The sequence below is a fragment of the Mauremys mutica genome, chromosome 3 (assembly GCF_020497125.1).
Source record: "Mauremys mutica isolate MM-2020 ecotype Southern chromosome 3, ASM2049712v1, whole genome shotgun sequence".
NCBI classification, from domain to species: domain Eukaryota; kingdom Metazoa; phylum Chordata; order Testudines; family Geoemydidae; genus Mauremys; species Mauremys mutica.
This window is the reverse complement of record NC_059074.1, coordinates 145,847,590-145,871,481: the sequence shown is the minus strand read 5'-3', so window position 1 is coordinate 145,871,481 and position 23,892 is coordinate 145,847,590. Positions and strand designations below refer to the sequence as shown.

General features: G+C 39.1%; 1 protein-coding gene across 1 annotated transcript in view; it reads right to left on the bottom strand.

Moving 5' to 3' along the window:
- BIRC6 (baculoviral IAP repeat containing 6) overlaps positions 1–23,892 on the bottom strand; it is a 299,904-nt gene that overhangs the window by 184,264 nt on the left and 91,748 nt on the right. Inside the window, 11 exon segments of the mRNA XM_045011913.1 lie at positions 103–257; positions 941–1,057; positions 2,156–2,309; positions 5,139–5,272; positions 7,652–7,807; positions 8,354–8,537; positions 12,048–12,263; positions 15,039–15,170; positions 15,783–15,910; positions 17,531–17,668; positions 20,364–20,497. Coding sequence (XP_044867848.1) covers positions 103–257; positions 941–1,057; positions 2,156–2,309; positions 5,139–5,272; positions 7,652–7,807; positions 8,354–8,537; positions 12,048–12,263; positions 15,039–15,170; positions 15,783–15,910; positions 17,531–17,668; positions 20,364–20,497 — 1,648 coding nt within the window.

Here is a 23,892-nt window from a genome sequence, read left to right as displayed (position 1 = left end):
TTCAACTCAATGTAATTTTGACTATACGCGGTTTTCGCTTTACGCACTAACCGCGGAACAGAACTGTACTAGCCAAAGTTCTGAAAGTTCGTAATTCCATACCTGAACATGATGGACTTGTAGCATGGAAAATAGTTTGTTGAAGCACACACTCAGCATAGGTATGGAGGACAACTGTATGATCAGCTGGTTGGTCTGGTTAGCAGCATGTAATCCTCTTAGCAATGAATCATCTGTTCCACTAGGAGACTGAGTTACTAAAAAATTAAATCAAGTTTTTTCATAAATTCTTTTGTAGGAAAAGTTATACTAGGCAAAAAATATTTGTATTTACTTATCCAGTACTGATTTTTTCATGTTATATTCACATCTTTGATACAGTGTTTAAGTCACTATACTACTGGTTACAGAAACCTGAAAGGGTGTGCCTGAGTGACAGGTACAAAGCTCTTTACATTCATTATTTGGGGCATGACCCCACTGAAATGGGCTTTCAAAGCTGTTGGCCAGCAGAAGCTCTATGGTTCTGCTGTGCACTATAGTCAAACAGACTATTGGAATGGGACTGCATGAAAAGCTTAAAAGGGAATTCCCAAGTGGGAATATGCCCCTTTGTTCAATCAATCAATCAGCCAACAATCAAGCTCTTGAAAACAAAATTTAAGGACTTCACTAAACATGTCTTTATTCAACTAGAGTCTCCAAATGAAACCCATTCCTCTTCTTTATAGCATTTCCCTTACAGCAGTTGAAAATAATAGTATATATTCCACAACTTTGTAAAATGACTCCTACGCTTTTATTTTTTAGTATCACCACCTGAACAATCAATTTACAAATTATTTGAGAGAATCCTGAAGTTAACCTTAGCAAGCAAACAAGTTTTAAGTGAAATTCATGGTCAGTAAGTGAAGAGAAAGATTTAGCAATGTATAGTTACATGTAGGCGACGTATTTGTTAATGCTTGCAAAATGGAATCAGCCTCTAGAGTAGACATCATTTTCAGCATCAGCTCTGCTTGCTGTTCCAGTCCAACTTCTAGACGGGCATCCAAAGCTATAGAAAACAGCATACAAGGTAACATTTGAATATCAAACAAACATGTGGATTATAATGTATTTAAATATTTAACAAAAGACACTGCTTGATCTACTGAGAGATCGACACAGCTACATATCCAACATTAGCAACTGTCAAAACAGAATTCTCCTTTTAGATTATAATTGGTGAATAGGTTCACTGCTCTTTATGATGGCAGTAAGTGTTAGAAATGTATACTCAGAACAGCAATATCAAAAATTTTGTAGTAATCTGTAAATATATGCTCTCAGGTAGTGATTAACAACAGAATACTAAAGTGCTATATAATATAGTTTCTCTCTCTCAAAAAAAGTATACTTCACTTCTCACGTGGCTGTCCCTTTCACAATTACTCATGTACTGAGCATGTGTGCAAGCGCCATTTTTTAGTGGGTCATAATTCTGGAACGAGAACCAGTTTCCAAAAGAACATGAGAGGTACTTCTTACAGAAGGCTCTTTTCCCTGCAACGCTGTCCACTTCCTATCTCTGGTTCAGTAAAGCAGCTTTGAAAACTTTTTTTTTTTAAAATGTAGCAGGGATTGAGTATGAGAGTGGGGAAAAAAAAAAAACAAAAAAACCACAACTTCAGAACAGCAAGACCATTTTTGTTCAAACTGCCAAAACAAACGCACCATTCTTTTGAGTAAAGGCTACCCATAGAAAATGTCAACACAGTAGGTGAAAGTTTCAGAAAGTCAAAAGTGACTGAAAATGAGTTAGAAATTGAAGTTTTTATGTTCTTAACTACAGCATGCACATTCACTCTTTTTGTAATACACTAATTCCATCTATAATGTAAAATTTGTATAATCTTTTCTAGTTTACTGCATGAACCTCTGGTTTGCCAGCAAAAGAAACTTTATTTATACTCCTGTGAATCTTGAAATTCTGGTGTACAAACTCTCAAACTATGCATCTCAAAGTTAAATCGCTTAAGGATTTCACAAGCAGAAGGCACATGCCCACTTCAGCATTCCAGTAGCCATTAATTACTATTTAGCAAAGCAAATACTTTAGAAAAATATCTAAGGATTCCACAACAGAATTGAAATGAACCTACTGCTTGCTTACCTTGAGAGACTGACACACTCACAGTCTGTGATCCATTCTTCTCTGTGGATACTTGCGGTTTTGCAACAGGAATTCCAACACCTCCGATATAAGGGTTGTAGTTGTAAGTGCCATAGTCAGCACCCCAGTAATCATACCATGTGCTGCTTATAGGCTTTACCAAATGAGAGAATAAAACGTAAATTATTCATCTTTAGACTGTACAAATGGAAACCATCTGAGATTTTCTCTTAAATATATCTCTGATATTGGATCAGTACACAGGAAGTGTAAATAGTATATTTTATCCAACATAAACTGGACAGCTGCATTAAGATTCAAGCAAAAGTTTTCAAAAATTGGTAATCCAAAAAGGGGATAGAGAATAAGACTGAGAATATATTATTGCCCTTATATAAATCCATGGTACGCCCACATCTCAAATACTGTGTACAGATGTGGTCTCCTCACCTCAAAAAAGATATTCTAGCACTAGAAAAGGTTCAGAAAAGGGCAACTAAAATGATGAGGGATTTGGAGAGGGTCCCATATGAGGAAAGATTAAAGAGGCTAAGACTCTTCAGCTTGGAAAAGAGGAGACTAAGGGGGGATATGATAGAGGTATATAAAATCATGAGTGATGTTGAGAAAGTGGATAAGGAAAAGTTATTTACTTATTCCCATAATACAAGAACTAGGGGTCACCAAATGAAATTAATAGGCAGCAGCTTTAAAACAAATAAAAGGAAGTTCTTCTTCACACAGCACAGTCAACTTGTGGAACTCCTTACCCGAGGAGGTTGTGAAGGCTAGGACTATAACAGTGTTTAAAAGAAAACTGGATAAATTCATGGTGGTTAAGTCCATAAATAGCTATTAGCCAGGATGGGTAAAGAATGGTGTCCCTAGCCTCTGTTTGTCAGAGGATGGAGATGGATGGCAGGAGAGTGATCACTTGATCATTGCCTGTTAGGTTCACTCCCTCTGGGGCACCTGGCATTGGCCACTGTCGGTAGACAGATACTGGGCTAGATGGACCTTTGGTCTGACCCGGTATGGCCGTTCTTGTGTTCAATGAGAGCTACTGGGTGCTTAACTTGTTTGACAATCAGGCCACTTATTTCAGTGCCTAAAGAAAGATTTAAAAAACCTAGCTTTAGGCACCCATCTTTCAGAATCTTGGCATCAACTTTTAAGTAATAAACTCTATCTTGCACATATATCTATTATACTATGCATTCATTTTCAAATTTATATTACACTCAAGTAGATTGCACAAGAGACGTTGAAATATGATTTCTTAAAAACACAGTGCAACATCAACATTAATTTGTACAACAGTATTGTCTCGAGGCTTCAGTTTAAAAGGTACTGTACAAAATAGACAAAAACCACCTCTGCCCCCAAAGAGCTTCCTATCCAATTTAAGACAATTAGCAATGGTGTGTATAATAAGCAAAAGGAAGGAGGATGAGGAAATAAAATAAAAGCATGTATTAACGTAGCTTTGGGGGGGGGTATGTGTAGTTTTGTTTTTGTTTTTTTAAATCAGAAAGAGAAATATCAGAAGTCCCTATTGATCATCTACCCAGGTTTCCAGCTGGCAATTTATTGTAGCTGCGTAGTAGAAGTGGGCCTTGAGGATGGATATGATGGTTTTATGGACTAGTAATGGTTTTATGGACTACTACAAGGAAAGCATCCCACTCAGGCAGTCTGGAAGAAAGTGTGATGGTGTCTGTGGAAGCAGCACAGAAATAGGTAATAGAGGTTGGCATTGTTAGCAGAAGAAAGGGCAGGGGGGCAACAATTACATGAAAGAGCAGATAAGTTAGGGGCTAGGTGGCATCGAGCAATCAGGAGAACTAGTGGAGAGACATACAGGGGAACGGGTGCGAGACTGTAATATGGGTTAAGTGATTTCCAGGAAGATGATTTAGGTGAAGAATTCAAATGAACCTGAAGGGCTGAGGTGAGCGCTGGAAAGACCAAAAAGCAGAAGCTGAGCCACAAGATGAGAGCCTGGATGAAAGCGTCAGTGGTATGGACTGAGAGGAAAGTGAGCTTGGAAATGTTATGGAAGAAAAAGCAGCAAGATGTAACTGTTTATTACAACTGTATTTAAAATACACTGATTTTATACTCTAGGTAAAAAAAACTTTTAGTGCATCAAGTGTAAACGTGTTTAGCTTCCCACACTGTTACTCTGAAATAAGGTGTAGTGTTTACACTTTTCCCCCTTCAGCAGTCAAACAGATTGACACTGCAACTGGTCCATTTAATACTCTAAGTAGGGAAGTGTGGAATTTTAAGTAGTGCTAATGCATTTTACAGTAGTGCGAGTACATCAAATATATATCCTAACTTTTCATGTCAATGAGGGATAAGGTTACAAATGAATTGCAAGAAGCAATCGGGAGTAGGTTTTGTTTTTTTAACACTACAATCTAGTATGTGAGGGGAGATTAATTACTATCCTTCTATTGCAGTGGTCCCCAACCTTTTCGTCTGACGGGCGCCAGACGAAGGACCGTGGCGGCAGTCAAGCATCCGCCGAAATGCCGCCGAATTTCTGCGGCAATTCAGCAGCAACACCTCTCGATGATGCCGCTTGTCAGCGGCAAGCGGCGTCATCGGGAGGCATTGCCGCAGAAATTCGGCGGCATTTCGGCGGATGCTTGACCGCTGGCCAGGACGTGGGCGCATTTAGATGCCATGGCGCCCGCGGGCACCGCGTTGGGGACCCGTTCTATTGTCTTTACAACTTGTTGCAACATGGATCATCGTGGAATATTTTGCTTTTATAACCTTAAATTATGACTATACTCAGTATTTACACTCCTGCCTGTCAAAGCTTGTCTCTTAACTTCAAAATATTGTTCTTCATAGTATACAGCTAAAGCAGGTCTAATGACATGAAATATCACTAGACAAACACCAGAAAGGTAAGAGATTATATTGTTTCACAGGTAGAAGTTATTATGAAAACTCACGTGGGCCATACCTTGAAGACTTTGGCTGCTAGGGGATCTTTCTCCAAATCAATATCTAAAGGATCAATATCAACTTCCATCAGGTCTTGTAGTAATTCTAGGTCAATGTCCTTATCTTTTTCCAGAGATGATAGAGGGGGAGCACCTTTGGATGATTAAAATTGTTTTAATATTGTCAAGTAACAGAGCACATAGCAAAGATTGTTGAATGAGATAAGAGTTTGCTTTGTTTTCAACACCATAATTAGTAACAATTTATCTTTTTTGAAAACCCTATAAATCATAAACAGCAATTCTACCCATGTGAGAGCTTCAGGTAAATTCAGTATCTTACCTTAGTTGATAAACACAAAATACTACCATTAGGATAGAGTAATTTTTTCACCCAGAAGTTCAAAATTCAATAATTATTGGGGAGAAAGATATGCGGAGCAAGACATAGTAAGTACAGAATGTTAATGTGCAACAAATATTTCTAATACACCTGAATCTAGAATTCATTTCTATTCCTAACCTAGATAATTCCCACAGTCATGAGCCAAATTACAAGGAAAAACATTTTTGCAAACACTCTTTTTGCTTGTTTATGATGTGCCAAGAAGACCACAAAATAAGTTAATTTCATGTACACTAAAGGCTACATCTCTTTTTAAAAAAATATAAAAATTCAAATTCTGGTCCAATCTGGAAGACTTATTAATCACCAGTGTGTGTCTGTGGGGGGTGAAGGGAGATATTGTCATAATGCACTGTTGAACAACTGACATTTCAGATTTGAGAAACAAAAAGGTGTCAGAAGGAACCTTCCAAGTCTTCCCACATCCTAAATGCCAAAAAGTGGCACTAACCCTTTTTTTTTTTTCCCCTCTGCCATTCACCTTTCAAATCACCTCAATTCAGCTGGAGGCCAAAATCTAGGTTTGGATAAATTATGTGCAATAAAAAAATTAGTTTCAGAATACCTATTTAATTTGTTCTTATTAGTGCAACAGTCTGAAATTTTAGTTGAATAGAGAAATACATAGTTGAAGTTCTCCTCATAAAAGATTTTTCACTGCAGTATTTTTAGAAGAGTAATACAGTATTGAATTTACACAGGAGTATTAATTCTCTAAAGAGAAATTAAACTTTTTCAAGAAGAGGTGCATGAAGTGGCTTGAAAGTCAGACTTAGCCAAATTTTTAGCTCATCTTATGGCAGTGCTATATTTTACTCCAATGGATATTATTGGTCTCTGTGTTTCATGGCGACCTTTAGATTTGCTGTGTTCCTATTGTTTCCAAGAGTCTAGAAAGAGTAAAATGCAATACCAAACTGAAGTAATGTTCTACCTCAACATCTGTACAGTCAGAATGTAGAGCTGCCAGAGGAAGCAGCTTCTAGAACAGGGGTGGGCAGACTTTTCGGCCGGAAGGCCACATCGGGAAATAAAAATTGTATGGCGGGCCATGAATGGTCACCAAATTGGGGTTGGGGTGTGGAAAGGAGTGCAGGTTCCAGCTGGGGGTGCAGGCTCTGGGGTGGAGCTGGGGATGAGGAGTTTGGGGTGTAGGAGGGTGCTCTGGTCTGGGACCGAGGGGTTTGGAGAGCGGGCATGGGATCAGGGCTGGGGCAGGGGGTTGGGGCGAGGCTCAGGGGTGCAGGCTCTGAAGGGTGCTTAACTCAAGCGGCTCAGAAGAAGTCCCTTCTCCAGCTCTTAGGTGTGGAGCAGCCCACGACCCTCAGAGTGGGCCATGCTACGGCTTCTGGAAGCCGCATGGTGTGGGCCAGCTTAAAATGGCTCGTGGGCCAAATCTGGCCCGTGGGCCGTAGTTTGCTCTCCTCTGTTCTAGAAGCTGGTTAGACTGCTGTTTTGTTCTATAGCTCTATAGAACATTCCTAGTGTATATACACATTCGTAGTATATTTAGTAAGAATTAACCATTTTGTTAATTAATTCCTCGCAGGAACAGATTATTCTTCAAAATACAATGTGCTCCCCAAGTTTACAGGCCTACTTACAATTAAATAGACACAGCCAAAAAAGAGCATAGACATTTAGCATGATGAATTTCTAGTTTATCAGCTCACTATCAATGAACCACACTCCTGAATCCACATACATAACTTTTACGATTGCTTTTCAAGTGAACTCAGTGAAGACACACTGAGTGTGAGCCCTCAGTGTCTCAACAACTGCAGTTGAAAATATTGAGTGGCCAATTTGAAATAGTATGCTTAAGAATCAGTAAGTGCTAAAGCTTACGGATACCTCTTGCTAACCTAAACCTGTGGGACCCTGATATAAGACAACTCAAAACTTAAACGAATGCCTTGCTAAAATTCACACAAAAGTACTTACCTAAACTACTACGTTACCATGCATTACACAGTGGAAGGTTTGAGAGAGTTCAGGATTAAGCAAGCTTCAGAATTCATAATGACTCAAGTACATCAAGCATTTTAAAATGTTAACTGACTAAACAGAATTTAACATTCTATTTCCTCAACATAATTTCAATATAAATAGTATCTGAATGTTCACCTGTGATGTCATGTGTCAAAGGCTCATCTATCGTTTCCACTAACTGAACTGCAGACTGCTGAAGAGAGTCATCAGAGTCTACAGCAGAAGCTCCTGCATCTTCTCCCATGGCTCCTTCCTCCATAGCTTCGGCTGCTATTGTTGCCAATAGTTCTCCTATATATTGCAGTAAGCAGACAACTCCTTTAGCGGTTCAGCCTGTACTCTGACTGCAATACTAACATCTGAGCATACTCGTCCAAATTTTCAAAACTGAATTGCAATTTTGGGTGATTAATTTGAAAATAACCCCATCTGAAAATCATGCCTCAAGGAGATGCCCAATATCTTCTGAAAGCGAGAGAACTGTCAAAAGTTTCAAATGGGTATGCAAAAATCACTAGTGATTTTTGAAAATGAAGGCCACAATGCTTAAAATTATATCTAAATTAAACGTTTCATTTTATACTAATATCTTCAATTTGTTTCTTTGTAAAACCTACAACCACGACATTCCATGCTTTCATTAGCTTAATCACATTAGCAGACTTTTCCATGTTTCACATTAGAGAATCAAATAACTGGAATAACTGGGGGGAGGGTTGGGGGGGAAGAGACAGAAGAGGAGGAGAGGAATTGCTGCTTAATACATTTTGAAAAAAAAAACCAAAAACAAAAACAAAAACAAAAAAAAAACCCACACCATGCTGAATTTTAACAAACCTGCTAGAATATCTTGCAACATACAACTCAGAGAATACTGAGCCCATGCTCCTCCCCAAGAGATATCTCCTCTATTAAAGTCGGTCCCAACCAAAAGCAGCAATAGCCTTTCTAGTTGAGTTTCATTCACAATCTCACACAAATGAATTGTTGGTCTTGCAGCATTTGCAATTCTAGCAAGAACCTGTAAAAGAATTTCAGAAATATACAATTTAACTGATTTTCCAAAATATAAAACCCAACCAAAACAAAATAAAAACAAGCATGCAGACAACACCCCAACAAAACTGAATTTGTAAATGTAACATCAAGATTTATTGTTTCAAGTTCGGGATGACAGTCATGAGTAACTAAGTCTCAAATAATGAGTCTTCCCAGAAAAGTGGCAATAAACTCTAGATCGCATATCACCCCACTTCATTTATCCCACTCGTATTTCCATTTTATTGTTTGATGCATCAGATTTAGTAGTCCTTCACTTTTTCACCACCATTTTCAACATACAGGGAGAAATGTTGTATCGTTCTGGAAAGTCAGTTCCCCCACTGACTAGGACTTCGTTTACCCATTAATACAATGGGTTTTTATACCAGTACTTATCTCGCAGGATGATAGATCAAAGGCATGTAAGTGTGAGGTACTAACAATAGATGCTATAGAAAGGAAAATTTGTTGTTTAATGATTTCCCTTCACCTGAATTAGAAGCATTTGTGCTAATGCCTTCATTCCCACAAATGCTAGGAGCAGTTCAGACTTGAACAAGTGGCTCCAGAGTGTGGTCACGCACCTTATAACTTTCAAACCAGGCGAGTATGTCCAAAGTTTTATAGAAACACTCAGTATTATTTACCAGTATTCAAATGTGTTTTAACTTCAGACATGGACCCAGAAGAAGCCATAGTACAAGAAATTAAAAAGAAATTTCAGGTGGAGTAGGCTGGGGGAAGAGGTCCGTTTATGGGAAAAGATTTCAAAGATTCCTTGTAGATGTGAATATAACAAAGAAGTATTTCTTCATGGAAAAAAAAGATAGATTTAGATGTCATTGAGTAAGAAAATTTTCCATTCTAGCACGCAGCATCCCCCACAATCGCTAATCTCTAACTTTGGACCCATCTTAAGAGAAATGGAAACCTGCTTTGCAGAAAATCATAAGTATAATGAAGGGCAGCCATGATGCTGCTCTGCCAAGTGCCTCAGGTAACAAAAGGTCTTTTCTGTCTACAATGCCACAAAGCATATAGTACTGAGTCCTGATTCCCTCAAGAAATAATTTCCTGAGACACTAGGCAAATTAGTATGTAACCATCTTAGCATCAGCTACTTTAAGGCTCTATGGACCTGGCCATTTTGGATGTAACAAGACAGAAAAGGTAAAGGATTGGTATCTGCATGCTATATTATAGGCTGACAAGGTGGGTGAGGAAAGAAGGAGAATCCAGGGAACTACAGATTGGGTCAGCCTCACCTCAATCCCTGGAAAAATCATGGAGCAGTTCAAGGAATCCATTTTGTAGCACTTTGAGGAAAGGAAGGTGATCAGGAACAGTCAACATGGATTCACCAAGGGCAAGTTATGCCTGACCAACCTGATTGCCTTCTATGATGAGATAACTGGCTCTGAGGATATGGGGAAAGCGGTGGATGTGATATATCTTGACTTTAGCAAAGCTTTAGATACGGTCTCCCACAGTATTCTTTCCAGCAAGTTAAAGAAGTATAGATTGGATGAATGGACTACAAGGTGAATAGAAAGATGGCTAGATTGAGCTGTTGATCACTACCCATTAGCCAGATGTCTAGTTGGCAGCCGGTATCAAGCGGAGTACCTCAGGGGTCGGCCCTGGAGCCAGTTTTGTTCAACATCTTCATTAATGATCTGGATGATGGAATGGATTGCACCTCTGCAAGTTCGCAGATGACACTAAGTTGGGGGCAGAGGCAGATACGCTGGAGGGTTGGGACAGGGTCCAAAGTGACTTAGACAAATTGGAGGATTGGGCCAAAAGAAATCGGATGAGGTTCAATAAGTGCAGAGTCCTTCACTTAGAAGAGAGGAATCCCATGCACTGCTACAGGCTGGGGACCAACTGGCTAAGTGGCAGTTCTGCAGAAAAGGACCTGGGGATTACAGTGGTTAAGAAGTTGGATATAAGTCAACAGTGTGCCCTTGTTGCCAAGAAGGGTAACGGCATACTGGGGCTGCATTAGTAGGAGCATTGTCAGCAGATCAAGGAAAGTGATTATTTCCTTCTATTTGGCACTGGTGAGGCAACATTTGGAGTATTGCATCCAGTTTCGGGCCCCCCACTACAGAAAGGATGCAGACAAATTGGAGAGAGTCCAGTGGAGGGCAACGAAAATAATTAGGGGGCTGGGGCACATGACTTATGAGGAGAGGCTGAAGGAACTGGGCTTATTTAGTCTGCAGAAGAATGAGGGGGGATTTGATAGCAGCCTTCAACTACCTGAAGTTCGGGGTTCCAAAGAGGATGGAGCTAGGCTGTTCTCAGTGGTGGCAGATGACAGAACAAGGAGCAATGGTCTCAAGTTGCAGTGGGGGAGGTCTAGGTTGGATATTAGGAAAAACTATTTTAACTAGGAGGGTAGTGAAGCACTAGAATGGAATACCTATGGAGGTGGTCGAATCTCCATCCTTAGGGAAAGAATATTTTGCTTACTATTACTCTAAAATCAGATTTGAAGATTAGGATCACAATGAAGACAGGAGCACTGGATTGCTATTCTCTTTGCACATCTGCTGGCAGAGAATCCGACACAAGAATGGAAAGAGCCTGGTCAAGTCCTGGAGCCTGTGGACAAAACTAAACTGGATCTGGTATCTGAACAAACTGAGGTGCAGTCCAAATGTTTCCAAATGGTGGAAAGGTCAGTTGTAATTATGTAATTCTAAAAAAGTTTCAGAAAGCCTCAAGGAACAACTACAAACAGATTCAATAGATTGCATCCAAGTTTTGGTTGTAAAACCGAAACAATATGCTTAACAAAAGCTAAAATGAGGCATCTGAAAGCTTCAAAGGCTCCTGGTTACTTTTGTCTGCAGTTAAAATTAAATGAGCATGTTCTTTATACAAAAATCTTTATTTTAAGCCAAAACATGAGCCACCTACTGTGAGTGACAGTGCTCTAAAATAAGTTATCTTAAAGGAAAATAGGTTATAACTTACTGTAATAGTTTTACTAGTTGTGAATGTACTAGTTATGTGTATTTGATAATACAATTTGAAAAAACAAAGTAACAGCTTTCTTCTTTACAAATGGTATACTTCGTTCATATTAATAATAAAGTTGTGAAGAGCTAAAATAAGTAGATGAATTATTCCCTTCTCAGGTTTACTTGCATAATTTATTCTAGCTAAACTGTATTAATGTAAAAGTATCTTTTTAAATGGTGCTCTGTAGGAGATACTTTGCAAGCATAATTCCATTATGTAATTTTCAAATACTGGAAAACATGGGAACTTGAGATTATTACAGATCATTACAAATTCAATAATTTAAGTATTTTTAATGTATCCTCAAGCAAAGGCAAAAGAAGCATCTGACAGATATTTTCATCAATACTATGCTGAAAACATACATGCTCAGACCACATACTTTAGGATAACTCTCGATAAAAAATGAACTTCACTTTAACAACCCCACTGCCTACTTTTATAGCATTCTGTTTACCTTACAAACAAACAGCAGTAGATCTGCGTGGCAAGTGAAGTCCATTGACAAAAGAAAGAGCGCCAGCTTCTGCACTACTGAGATACAACGTTCATGTGCCAGAGTAAATGGAAGTGGCTCAATTTCTGGCGTTTCCTTTGTCGTGGATACTTCTGTGTCTAAAGTAGAACGAGGCCACTCTGCAGTCCGACGTAAGCGTATTAAATCCTTGAAATGCTGCATAATTACAAAACAATATAAAACAAGTGTTAAAATTTAAACTAAACTGCCTATTTTCTCCATGTAAGCATATCAAGAGTTGGAAAAATGTAACAGTACCTCTAGAACTTTTTAATAATAATGGAGACTCCCACACTCTCATATTGGACCTATATTAAGATTATATGGGAACGTGGCATAAATTTGGGTTGGTTGCATTGCTTTCAAGTGACAAAGCCATAAGTTTGTAATGCAGTTCATCTTACGCAAGAGTCAATCAACTTTCGTACTACAGAGTAGCTTTTAAAAAATTTATTTAGGTTGAATTTAGTAATATAGTATTAAACTACCATGGGTTCAGTTCCTTTTGTTACAGTTTCAGCCTAAACAGAACCATGCAATGACTAAGACTATAGTCATACTCACATCCTCAAAGATACTCTAGAGTTTGATAGATTTCTCAACACCATTGTGTATTCTGTATACTTACTTTACAGAAAAACTGTTTTAGAAACTTGACTCTTAATTGATACAATTTTTTTCATATTCCTACATCTGTTCATGGATCCTTAGTTACCATAAGGTCAAATGTATTGTAGTCAGACACAGCAGTAAACAATAACTGAAATGGATGGCCCATCAAGAATACTGACGTCTCAGTGCTTTCCTAGTGACTAAAGAATTGGCACTGCAGAGATACAGGGCCTCAACTACACTGCACGAAGAGAAGTAAATGTGCACGCTGGTGGCACACAAAATACTTAAGACTCAAGCTATTTGAAAGCAAACAGACATTATTTCTTGACATGTACAATCAAGGATTCTTCGTTACACTGTATAAGCCTTGCGTCACACACTTTGTACACCCTGTGGATCACCCTTCCATTGCTTAATTCCTGCCTCTCCCTTTGGGATTGATTATATGGTAATCAATAGTCTGCAGTCGTCATTTCTAGTACTAATAAATTGCAAGTTGGGTACCTTCAATTTGTCACTGTTTGGGCAGAATCCTGTACTATTTTAACAGTACCACCTGCTCATCCCCCATCTATTTTTCAGAGTGAGCAAGGGTCAGTCATTTTGCTGCAGGGTTGTTTTGTTTGTTTGTTTGTTTTTTGGGGGGGAGTGAGACAGAAGGAAACCTTGACAGAGTTTTTTTTGTTTATAGTTTTAAAATAAACATGGCAGCTGTTTGAAGCTAATCCCAAGTTTGGAACGCTGTAAGATGGCACTGATTAGCAGGTGATGTGGTCAAAATTGCGTAAAATGTAATTTATCACATACATGGTATTTACATATATACAACAGATAGATCTTAATAAAGATCATATTAAATGTGGAAGGTTTTAATGCAACCTATTATTTTCAACAGAAGCAGGATTGCCGTAAAGCAAATTCCACACAGCTTTAACCAACAGCATATTTCAGCCAGTGGGGCAGTGCAGGTGTTTAAAACTGTGTCACTGACTTATAAAACCTGCTGCATTCCACTGTTGAGTCTTCAGTTCCAGTATTGGCCAACCAGTTCACTTACCTGCTTCACAGTTGGATCAGTGGCTGAGTCCCTTCAGCCTCTGTAAGTGTTCGCTAGCAGGCCTACTATTCCCCTCCCCTGATCACCTATGGAGTTCCTTCTGTTCCAACTGCAAAATCTTTCTGGCCCTTCCATTACTGTGCAAGGGAAAAGTGACTACATGCTAAACACTTCAAGGTGGGAAGTGGTTTATTGTTGCTGCTGCAGAAGAGTTTATTTCACTTAAGTGACAACTCAAGAATAGAGCAGAAAGAGCAGGAAAGTGAAACTCATGACAGAGGAGTGTTAGTGAAAATGCAGCGCTTGATAAAATTTGCTAGTGTTTCTTTAACCCTATTTTTTCCCCATGGTAATTATAAAGTGACATGCTTATTTCTCTTTTACAACCTCTATGCATCTATGATCCCTTAAAGACTTTCAGAAGTCTTAATAGGTAAAAAGATTTCCAAAGGTAAAAATCTAAATGGATACTCAAGTCTGGTATCTATGAAGTGAGTCCTACTTGTTTTAAGTATCGGAGGTAGCCGTGTTAGTCTGTATCCACAAAAACAACAAGGAGTCCGGTTGTCCCTTAAAATCTGTTAGTCTTTAAGGTGCCACCTTGTTGGCACTACTTGTTTTATGCTCAAAGGAATGTCCGTACTGCCTGCTCCATTTCTGTTGGCAGACAAGGCACTGAAGTTTACTAGATTGTTCTCCGAGCATGCCTGGGTTTTTCTTCATCCCCAGTATCCACAGCTCATAACAAGAAGCTAGGATTTATATGTTGCCACCATGCTTGTAGAAAGCTAAACTTCCTAAAAATAAGAGGAAGTGTTTTCAATACAGCATGTGTTTGCTTTGGGAGGAGAAGTATTGGCATGCTTACTGTTTGGCTACTCACCCAAGACAATTTCCTTGAAAAAAATCACACTCATAAGTTAGCCATATAAAGCACACTTTCAGTTCTTTATAGACAAGTGCTGTCAGGTGTTTACTGTGATTTATAGACGAGTTTGACACTACAAATGCTTCTAGGTTATTGGTGATTTTGGCTATGATCAGCTAAAAGGTGCCTGTAGCAGAATCAACTAAAACATTTTTCCCAAGCCAGACATTTACAGATGGCTGCTGAATTCGGCAAACAGAACAGCCTTGAAAAGAGCCAGAATGAAACACTTTTTTTTGTATAAAGTCAACCCAGGACAAAAATGATTTTGCAGGAACAGGTCTTTTCACACAAAAGACAACAAGTGAACTGCAGTTTCAGAACATCATACCTTTGAAGTAGCCTGCTTTAGTTTTGCCTGTTCTACTAAAAGTTTGTATGATGATCCTTTGTTGCTTTGTATTTTCTCTTTTTCCATCTGTTCCACCAAAGCCTTCTGTTTTGCTTTTAATAAGTTAAGTTGCTAAAAGAAAATGTTAATAGGAAAAACAAAAAAATTAAGCAATAAGATGCGAAAAGGATCAGTATTTTCATATGATAGTAAACTTCAATTAAAATTGCAATTTGAGCCTTTTTAAGTTTAGTTTTTGTACAACTTTAAATTATACAACTTCAATGGGCTGCCAGCAGAGTCGGAGCAGATTAGGTTTAAGACCCACCAATATTTTAAGAGAATTTTTAGATATGAACACAGGGTCACAAAACCTGTATAGGTGCATTTAAAAGTGAACACAGTCTTAAAATGATATACTGTTGAATTATAGCTGGTCAGCCTCTAGAAGCTTGTGCTCGGATGTTTGTTGATTCACCAAAAATGCAAAAGTTTTACTATCAAATATGGACCACAGGGAAGTATAACAATATGCTCCACAAGACTAGAATGATTTCAGCAGATCCCATGCCCTGCAGTTTGAAATACATGTCAAGAGAGATAGACAGCTTTTAGCTACAGAACCAGGCCTCTGCAAAAGCAAGATTGAATGAGCTCCGTGCCCAAAGCTGGAATTTTAAGAAATAAGGTACATTACTAAAAAAGTATCTTACATTAAAAGTGCCAGTACACATTGAAAGTTACCTGTTTATGATGAACAAGTTGCTTTCTGATCTTTCTGGAGTACAATCTATCTAGGCTACTGTTGCCTTTAGAAGATCTGCTCAGGTTCTGGGTATGTAGGCTATTATTAATAAAACTCCATTGGTTGCCTAATGGAAAGAAACATATATCAACATTTGAGGCTCACTTTTAACAGTTCCTAAAATAGTTGAGAGCAAAAAGAATTAATTCTATAAACTAAATATAAAAATGGAGCATTAAATTTAAGGCTTCTACTAAACTATCTGTCACGCAATCCTCACTTTAGGTGGCAGCATTATTGCATAGCTTGAAAAGGTCAACAGTACAATTTTGCATTTACTATTTTCAAGTTCTGAAGTATGAAAAGAACAAACAAGACTAGTTCAACTCATACAAACCAAAAGCACCATAATGTGAATACCGGTACTTATCACTCACATTTCTCCTCTTGAAAGATGACACTACTTAAAAAAAACAAACAAAAAAAACCCACCCCAATCACAACTAACCTAGAAATTGAAATGCACTTAATCAAACACACCATTCTCCTCACATGTTACCTACAAACACAGTCACACAAACCTCAAGTTGACCGCACCACACCTTAAGTATGGGCACCATTGTCCAGCTTGCTGGGGAAAGGAGTATAGCACTTTACAGGTGGGGTGTGAGAGAGAGGCACAGAAGCTACTGAAAATGTAGAGTGGGTTAGCGTGATAATGTTGACTCATCCCCCAGGGACTGAAAGGGCTGGAGAGTTGACCAAGAGCAAGCCTGACAGGAAGCCCCTTTTCTCAGGACCAGGCAGAGCAGCACTCACCCTCCTTCCCCTTGGAAATGGCAAAATACTAAGTTTGGTCTGGACCCACTGTGGGCATTGCACTAGCCACTCCTGTCTCGGGGGGCTAGGAAGGAATTTTCCCTCACCACCAGATTGACCAAGATGATGTGGTGTGGTTTTTGCTTTACCCACAGCAGGTTTGGGGAGGCTTTATTATGGTGAACAGGGAAGGGAGTTAAGTAATGAGTTGTGACATCATAGCCTAGAGTATGGAGTGGATGTCCAGTGCAGGTATTCCAGAGGGAAGGGATACAGTGACCAGATAAATGGCTTGGTAAAAGGACTTAAAGGAGATGTTTGTTTAAGGAGTGGAACAGGGGTTCTATGACTGGCATGGCAGGGAGTCAACCCCCCCTTTCCTTTATAACCTATTTGAGGGAGGGGGAGGGGGATACAATCACGTCCCAGCAATGGGTTGGCTGGGGACCAGCAGAAACCCCTGGGTAGATATTGAAATGATTATGGAGTTACTTGAACAGTACACTTATCTGCCAGGTAGTCCCAGACATCTAATAATAAAGTTGCAGCCTGATTAAACCATATCCAGTGTCTCCTGTCCTTTTTTCAGTTTAACAGTGTTGCCAACTCTCACCATATTACTGACAGTCTCAAAATATTTTGTGTTTCTTTAAGCTCCAGCTCCTGGTATCATGGGATAATTGAGAATCTCAACTTTTTTTTTTTTTTTAAAATAAAGTTTATACCCATCATGGTTGTGACAAAGAGTTTGAAAATGTAAACCATAAATTGCTCAAGAACCAAAAGGCTCATAAATAGATCCCAAACTGTATTTTTAAAATCTCATGATTCTGACTCATTTTTGAACACTGGAGCTGGCAGTACTGAACATTTTACAAAGATCTCTAAAATCTAGACTTGAATTAGAAATATTATAAGTGTTCCATACCTGTCAGGAATCTCTCCCTCTCTTTTCCATTCAAAGGCTTCTTGGCTGTTGCTGCTTCATCTTCAACAGTTGCCACATAGTCTAGGAGTCTGGATACCAGCATTACAACCCAGCTGATCATGGGAATGTCCAATACCCCTTAAACAAGTAGGTTTCAGGTGACATTTGAGTGATTGTTCTAATTTCAAAAATTTACTAAATCAGAGAAGCAATGCTTAAAGAATCCCCACACGGACATTTTATGGTCTACACAGTTCCAGGTAATAATGGCTTTCATGTTTCCTTCCACAGGCAGAGGAAAGGACTTGCACTCAAGAATCACTGCATGGGGTCTCAGAGCACAGAAAGAAGTTGGGAGGAAGGGAATCATGAAGAGCTGAAGTAAGGTCCAAAAGCAAAGATCACAATTCTTCTCATCACATGAAAATGGAAATAGGATTCTCCCTCACTGTTAATGTCCCCTTGAATGTGAACCTTGGTAACAAAAAGCAAACAAGGCCCCACAAACAAAGGGGCAGTTATTCTTCTCAACTCACTAACGTTTCCTTGTTTTCCACAGATGGCTCCTCAGCAGGCTAGCTCTCATTCAAAGTGAAATCTCAGCCAGTTGCTAGGAAAGCTGAAACCCTCACACCGAGGCAAGACACAGTACCTCCTACAAATTGGTAGCACTAATGTCATTATTGCCTGCATTGGCCTCACACATGCTAACAGGGGAGGTGGGGATTTTTGCATGAGAGTCACACAAAACCTACTTGTACATCACACAAGAAATCCTTCTGAATCAATGAGTCATTCTTCTGTCCTCAAAACAGTTATAAAACACACTAATTAGTGTGCATCAATGTCCATCAGCCTATAAAATCAAACAGGTCACTCAACCAATGTCTTTAATTAAACTGGATGCCTATATAGACACAACATGCACCAGTAGGCCAAAGATTATTGTGTACCACATTGCAGGCTAAAAGTCACATTTTCATATCTGTGTGTAAGTACTATATTTAAGTGGCACATTTAATACCTACTTAGTTTTTATACAGGACATTTTGTCCATTTAATCTCAAAATGCTCAGTAAACTCAAGTATCATTATTTCCAATTTACAGATAAGAAAACCAAGGCACAAAAAATTCATTTGCCCAAGGTGTCACACCCAGTCATTGGCAGAGCAAGCAACAGAATCCAGGCACTCTCACTTCCCCATTCGGTACTCTGTCCATTGGAACATATTGCCCCATCCTAAATGGTAACAGAAGAGACTTAATGGTAGGGCCTGGAACTGGCAATGCAGACTAGAGGGACAAGAGGTAGGATGGCTCATCTGGGCGACTATTGTTGCACACCAGTCCAGGTTTCAGACTAAAAAAACAAGGAATATAATCTACAGTATAGGAGTCTGGTCCACAGAAAGATGTCTAAAAGTTGTTTGGGGTTTTTTTTTTTTTAAATGATCATACTATGTCTTTTCCATCTATCCATATCAATACCTCTGTTCTTCAACTTCTCTTAATATCTAAGTACTTCTTAAACTCTCTTCCCTTTTTCCCCTTCCATCTCAAATTTTAGCACTTCCCCTCACTTTCACCCAAAACACCTTCTTTTTCTCCCCTACTGTTGTGTCTTGTTTATTTTCTGACTTTTAGCGGAAGGACTTATGGGAGAGAACCATTAGTTTCTCACTCCTTTTCTTGCTCCCTACATACATTTGATGCTTCTTCTCACCCCTTCCCCTCTACTGGGAATTCTGTCACACTTGGTGCGCTCACCACACACTCAGTAATTCCCTAGTGTTCACCTGTGTTGCCCAAGAGGAAGGAAGCTGGAAAACCAACAGAGATGAAGCTCTTAAGTCCTCAGTGAGCAGGAATAGTGATGCAAAAAGATAAGGGAGAAATTGGCAGCTGTGGGAAGAGAGCTGAAGGGGTGGAGGAATTGCAGAGGCAGATCATAAGAACTTATGAGAACCAAGTGAGAGGGTATGGCAGTGATAGCCTTTGATAGACTGATGGGGAGCAATAAGTCAACTCCCCTCGTTCACTTACAAATCTTTGTTTGAGGGATTCAGGATAGTAGGAAGGCAGAGAGAGCCAGCTGGCATTTACCAAGCTTGCAAACCTATAAATCCAAGCTGACGAGCCTTTTATAACTTTGTAAGTGTACATGAGTTAAGGGATGGTCCATAATTTAAAATTTTCACAAATTTCAAAGATAATTAACTGATTTTCTTCAAATTTGTCATGATTTTAAGATGCTGTACAAAGCGAGTCTACTCAATTGAGTATTTTTAGAGAGCTATGAACATTTTAAGTCAGAACATTTAGAAAAAAACATTTAGCTACTCATGAGTTAAGGGCACTTTAGCTATGCACTTAACGCAATTTTATAGTCCGCATGCTCTATTAATTTTCAAACAGACATAATTTGGTCAAATTAAATCCAATTATATTTGCTAAATGAGCAAAGACTAGTTCCCAAAGAGAACTGTATCTGTGCCTAATTCTGAAATTCAGACAATTTTGCTACAGCTATCTGAAAACACAGTGGGATAATTTTTTGAACATGTAAATGTCCTTTTCATCCTAACTGAACAAGAATAGTGAGGCAGATTTTGCTCAAAACTTCAAGGAAAAAAAGTCAAGTCTGGGCAAAGACCAAGAATGTGAAATTTTAACCCCCCACAAAAAAATCAATGTTTCCAAATAAGCAAAAAAGGGGATTTTAACTTAACCTGCTTTGATAGTAGGTGCAATCAGGCCCCCGTTATGAAAATATACTCTTTAATTAGAATCAAGATCTAATCTGAAAATATAGCTTCTAAAATGAAGTACTACCTTCAGTGCGCCTGTGCATAGGTAAATGAGGTTGCAGAGGTGACAGCAGGTTATCCAAGAGATTAAGCAAACTTTCTAAGACACCACTGTTGCTAAGTGACCTTTGGCCAATGCAGGAAAGCAACACGAAGACCCTAAAAATAAAATTAAAAATGTTTAACACACTGAACAATACTTTTCAGTTATAATTCAGATAAAAAGCATTTAAACACAGTAATACTTCTTGGAAAATACATCAAACAACATCTCCACACGTTGAAATCAAAGATTAAGGAAGGTAAAAGTAAAAAAAATGAGCGCTGTAGTTCAAAATGATAGGCACGGTTCAATTTGTACTATCAGAGGGGCAATGTAATAATATCAAATCTGCAGTGTCTCATTTTAACCTTAAGTCATCTGCAGTAACTTACCATTAGAAGCCTGCAGCGTTCCCAATTTATGCATTTTCTTCACTGAGAATTTACCAGTTTCATTTCCTATTCTACTTGTCCTTACTTTAATATTATAATTCTGGGTATTGTAAAACAGTGAATATTTGAAAGCATACATGGATTGAATTCCCCATCTACCACATTATCCACAGCACATTATTCCACTGTAGGTGCACTCCTTTTGCCTGAAATGTAAGGTTTTTTGTAACCTTCATTTTAACAATTTACCATAATTTTTTCCCAAGGGAACAAACTCTTCTATTTAACTGACAGTAGGTCATGAAGAGGGAATAAGGTGATACTTTTTGATGGCACCGAGCTCAAAAGCAAAGTTCAGAACTCACTGCTTTGAGTTTGCTGGAACACCTATGTGAGCAAGAGAATTTTCCAACCTTTGACTCGTCAAAGAATCCAGGAGGACAAGGGAGAGCTCAAGTGGCAGCAGAAGTTTTTCCTATGAGAGGTAAAGTGAACAGGCTGGCCCATGTATTTTAAGCCTACAAAAGCCTGCACACCCCAATACAGCAGCCAAATATTTATGGCAGATGTTCCGAAAATTACCACCATCTTTTTTAAGAATAGTATCAAATCTGAATAATGAAGATTACTAATGGGCTGGCCTTGAGACCGCGCAATTAAGTTTATTACACTTAAGACCTAGGTTTGATTCTCAGCCCTAGTCTTTTGCTCTTACTCCAAAGAGGTTAGACCTGTGTTCCAGGTGCTGCTTGATTTATATTTCTATGGAGCTGTTTTCAACTCACCTTCTTACTTCCTAAACCACTAGTAACTGAGATCTCTGTGATGACTAATTAGAGCTGTATTTTAACAGCTCTGTGATGAAAACCCATCTAAACCTTGCAGCTCATGTTGCTGTGAAGCAACCCTTGCAAATGTGGAAAGAGCATCAGAGTCTTCAGGAGTCCCTATTCAGTCCCTCCAAAGCACAGGTATGTTGCTAGATCACCTGAGTGCAGTACTAATACCACCACTGAAAAACATGAAAGAATTGTGATTCACATTTATATTTTGCTGTTGTATTTCCTTGTAGTCACCTTTGAAGTGACCAGAAGGAAAGACATGATGGGTACGATTCAACCACACTGGCTAAGACAGACCATGTTTTTGTTAGGACAAGTCACGGAAAAAGTGTAACAATACTAGCATTTGAAGTGTCATCATTAAGTTTCAGAGTTAATAGTGAACTGCAAAAACCTCAAAAACCAATCCCAATAGCCTTTGAGAGATCCCAGAAGAGATAAGCCCTATATAGCTATTAAATGTAATTAGCAATGCGTTTGTATAGAATTTGATACACTTGTTGCCTATTAATAACCCAAGAAATCTGAGCTGCAGATCTCATGATGTGTCTGCTTGTAGCATTTAATATGATGATGAACAGAAATGTTAAAGAATCATTACATTCCTTTCACTCATTACCCTAAGGTATTAAATCCAAGAGATTAGTACTATTCAAAAAAGATTATGGATAATAATATCCACAATTGCAGTAAGCAGAAAAGTGGACAATGGGATAGAAACCACAATCACTAAAACAGAACTACCACTAACTGGTTAGGTATTGAGGAAGCAACTTCCTCTCTGGGAGTTATTCTATAATTATGTATTACGGGGTTTGTCTAAAGCACCTGTTCCAGCTAGAGCTGCATGAAATTTTTCTGTCAAAAAAACCTATATGCTGAAAAATGAAGTTTTGGTCAAACCAAAACTATTCATGAAATTGGGTCACGGTTGTCAAGTAGTTACTGAACTGAAAAATTGAAATGTTTTGGAAATGCTGAAATGAAATTGTTCATTTTTACATTTATTTTTTAGGCTGGTGGAGGAGGTGGTGGTGGTGATGGCACCACCCTATTTATAACTTTTAGCCCAGTGGTTAGTGCACTGAGCTGGAATTTGAGACACCCAGGTTTGATTCCTTCTCTGTCTGATGTGAACAAGGAATGTGAACTACAATCTCCCATATTACAGGTAAGCTCTCTATCCAATGGGCTATGGGATAGCCTGGTGTGGGGGACACAATTTCTCCTATTGAAGCTGTTCTACTTTTAAAAAAAATTAAGTCATTGGAGCAGGGACTTGAACTTGGGTCTCACATAGCCTACGTAAGTGCACTAACTTATGCAGTAATTCTCATTTTTTTCCCCGGCGCAATAACTGATCATTGTCATTCTGAATGTCTGAATTGCCATTATTGCTCCCTCTCTTTATAAAATGCCCAAAATTGAAATAAAAATGTCAGGTCTTGTTGAAGGAGGCATTTTATTTAACCCAACATGAACTTTTTTGTGAATTTCTAATTCTGAATTTTTTGTTTCAAAACAAAAAAATTTGTTTTCTAGACACTGATTTTTCTGAAATTGGCAGCAAACAAACAAAAAAAACTGTATTCACCCAGCTCTAGTTCTGGCAACAGCTGGGAGAGGAAACCTCATTAGTGGTCTATCTTATGCTCATGTTGTATCTATGAAATTATTCTGCAAAGAAAAAAAGGATTTTTACCTGCCCCAGTTTCTCAGAATTTTGTTAAAATACAGCTCTAATTAGTCATCCTCCTTGGTCTCACTTCGACAACTAATGTATAAGGCTACATTTTAGTCACAGGTATTTTTAGTAAAAGAGTCATGGACAGCTGACGTGTAATAAAAAATTCACAGCCCATGACTGTCCATGACTTTTACTATATATCCCTAACTAAAACTTGGGTGGGGGGCCACAGGTGCTTAGGAGGGAGGGGGCATGAGGGCAGTCCGTGGGCACTGCAGGTGTTGGGGAGGCTCCGCGTGTCCCTGCAGCTCCTAGGTGGCGGAGGGGCCGGGGGCTCCATGCACTACTCCCGCTACAACTGCCGACTGCGCAGTTCCCATTGGCCTGGAACCGCCCCTCCTTTTTCCTCCCTGCCCCCCAAGCACCCTGGAACCGCAGCCAATGGGAGTTGCTGGGGTGGGGCCTGCGGGTGCAGGCAGCAAGCAGACCCCCCCTCAGTCCCCTCTGCCTAGGAGGAGCTGAAGGGCCATGCAGTGGGAACCCTGCACCCTGAGGTAAGTGCCCCCCAACTCCCTGCCCCTAGCCCTGAG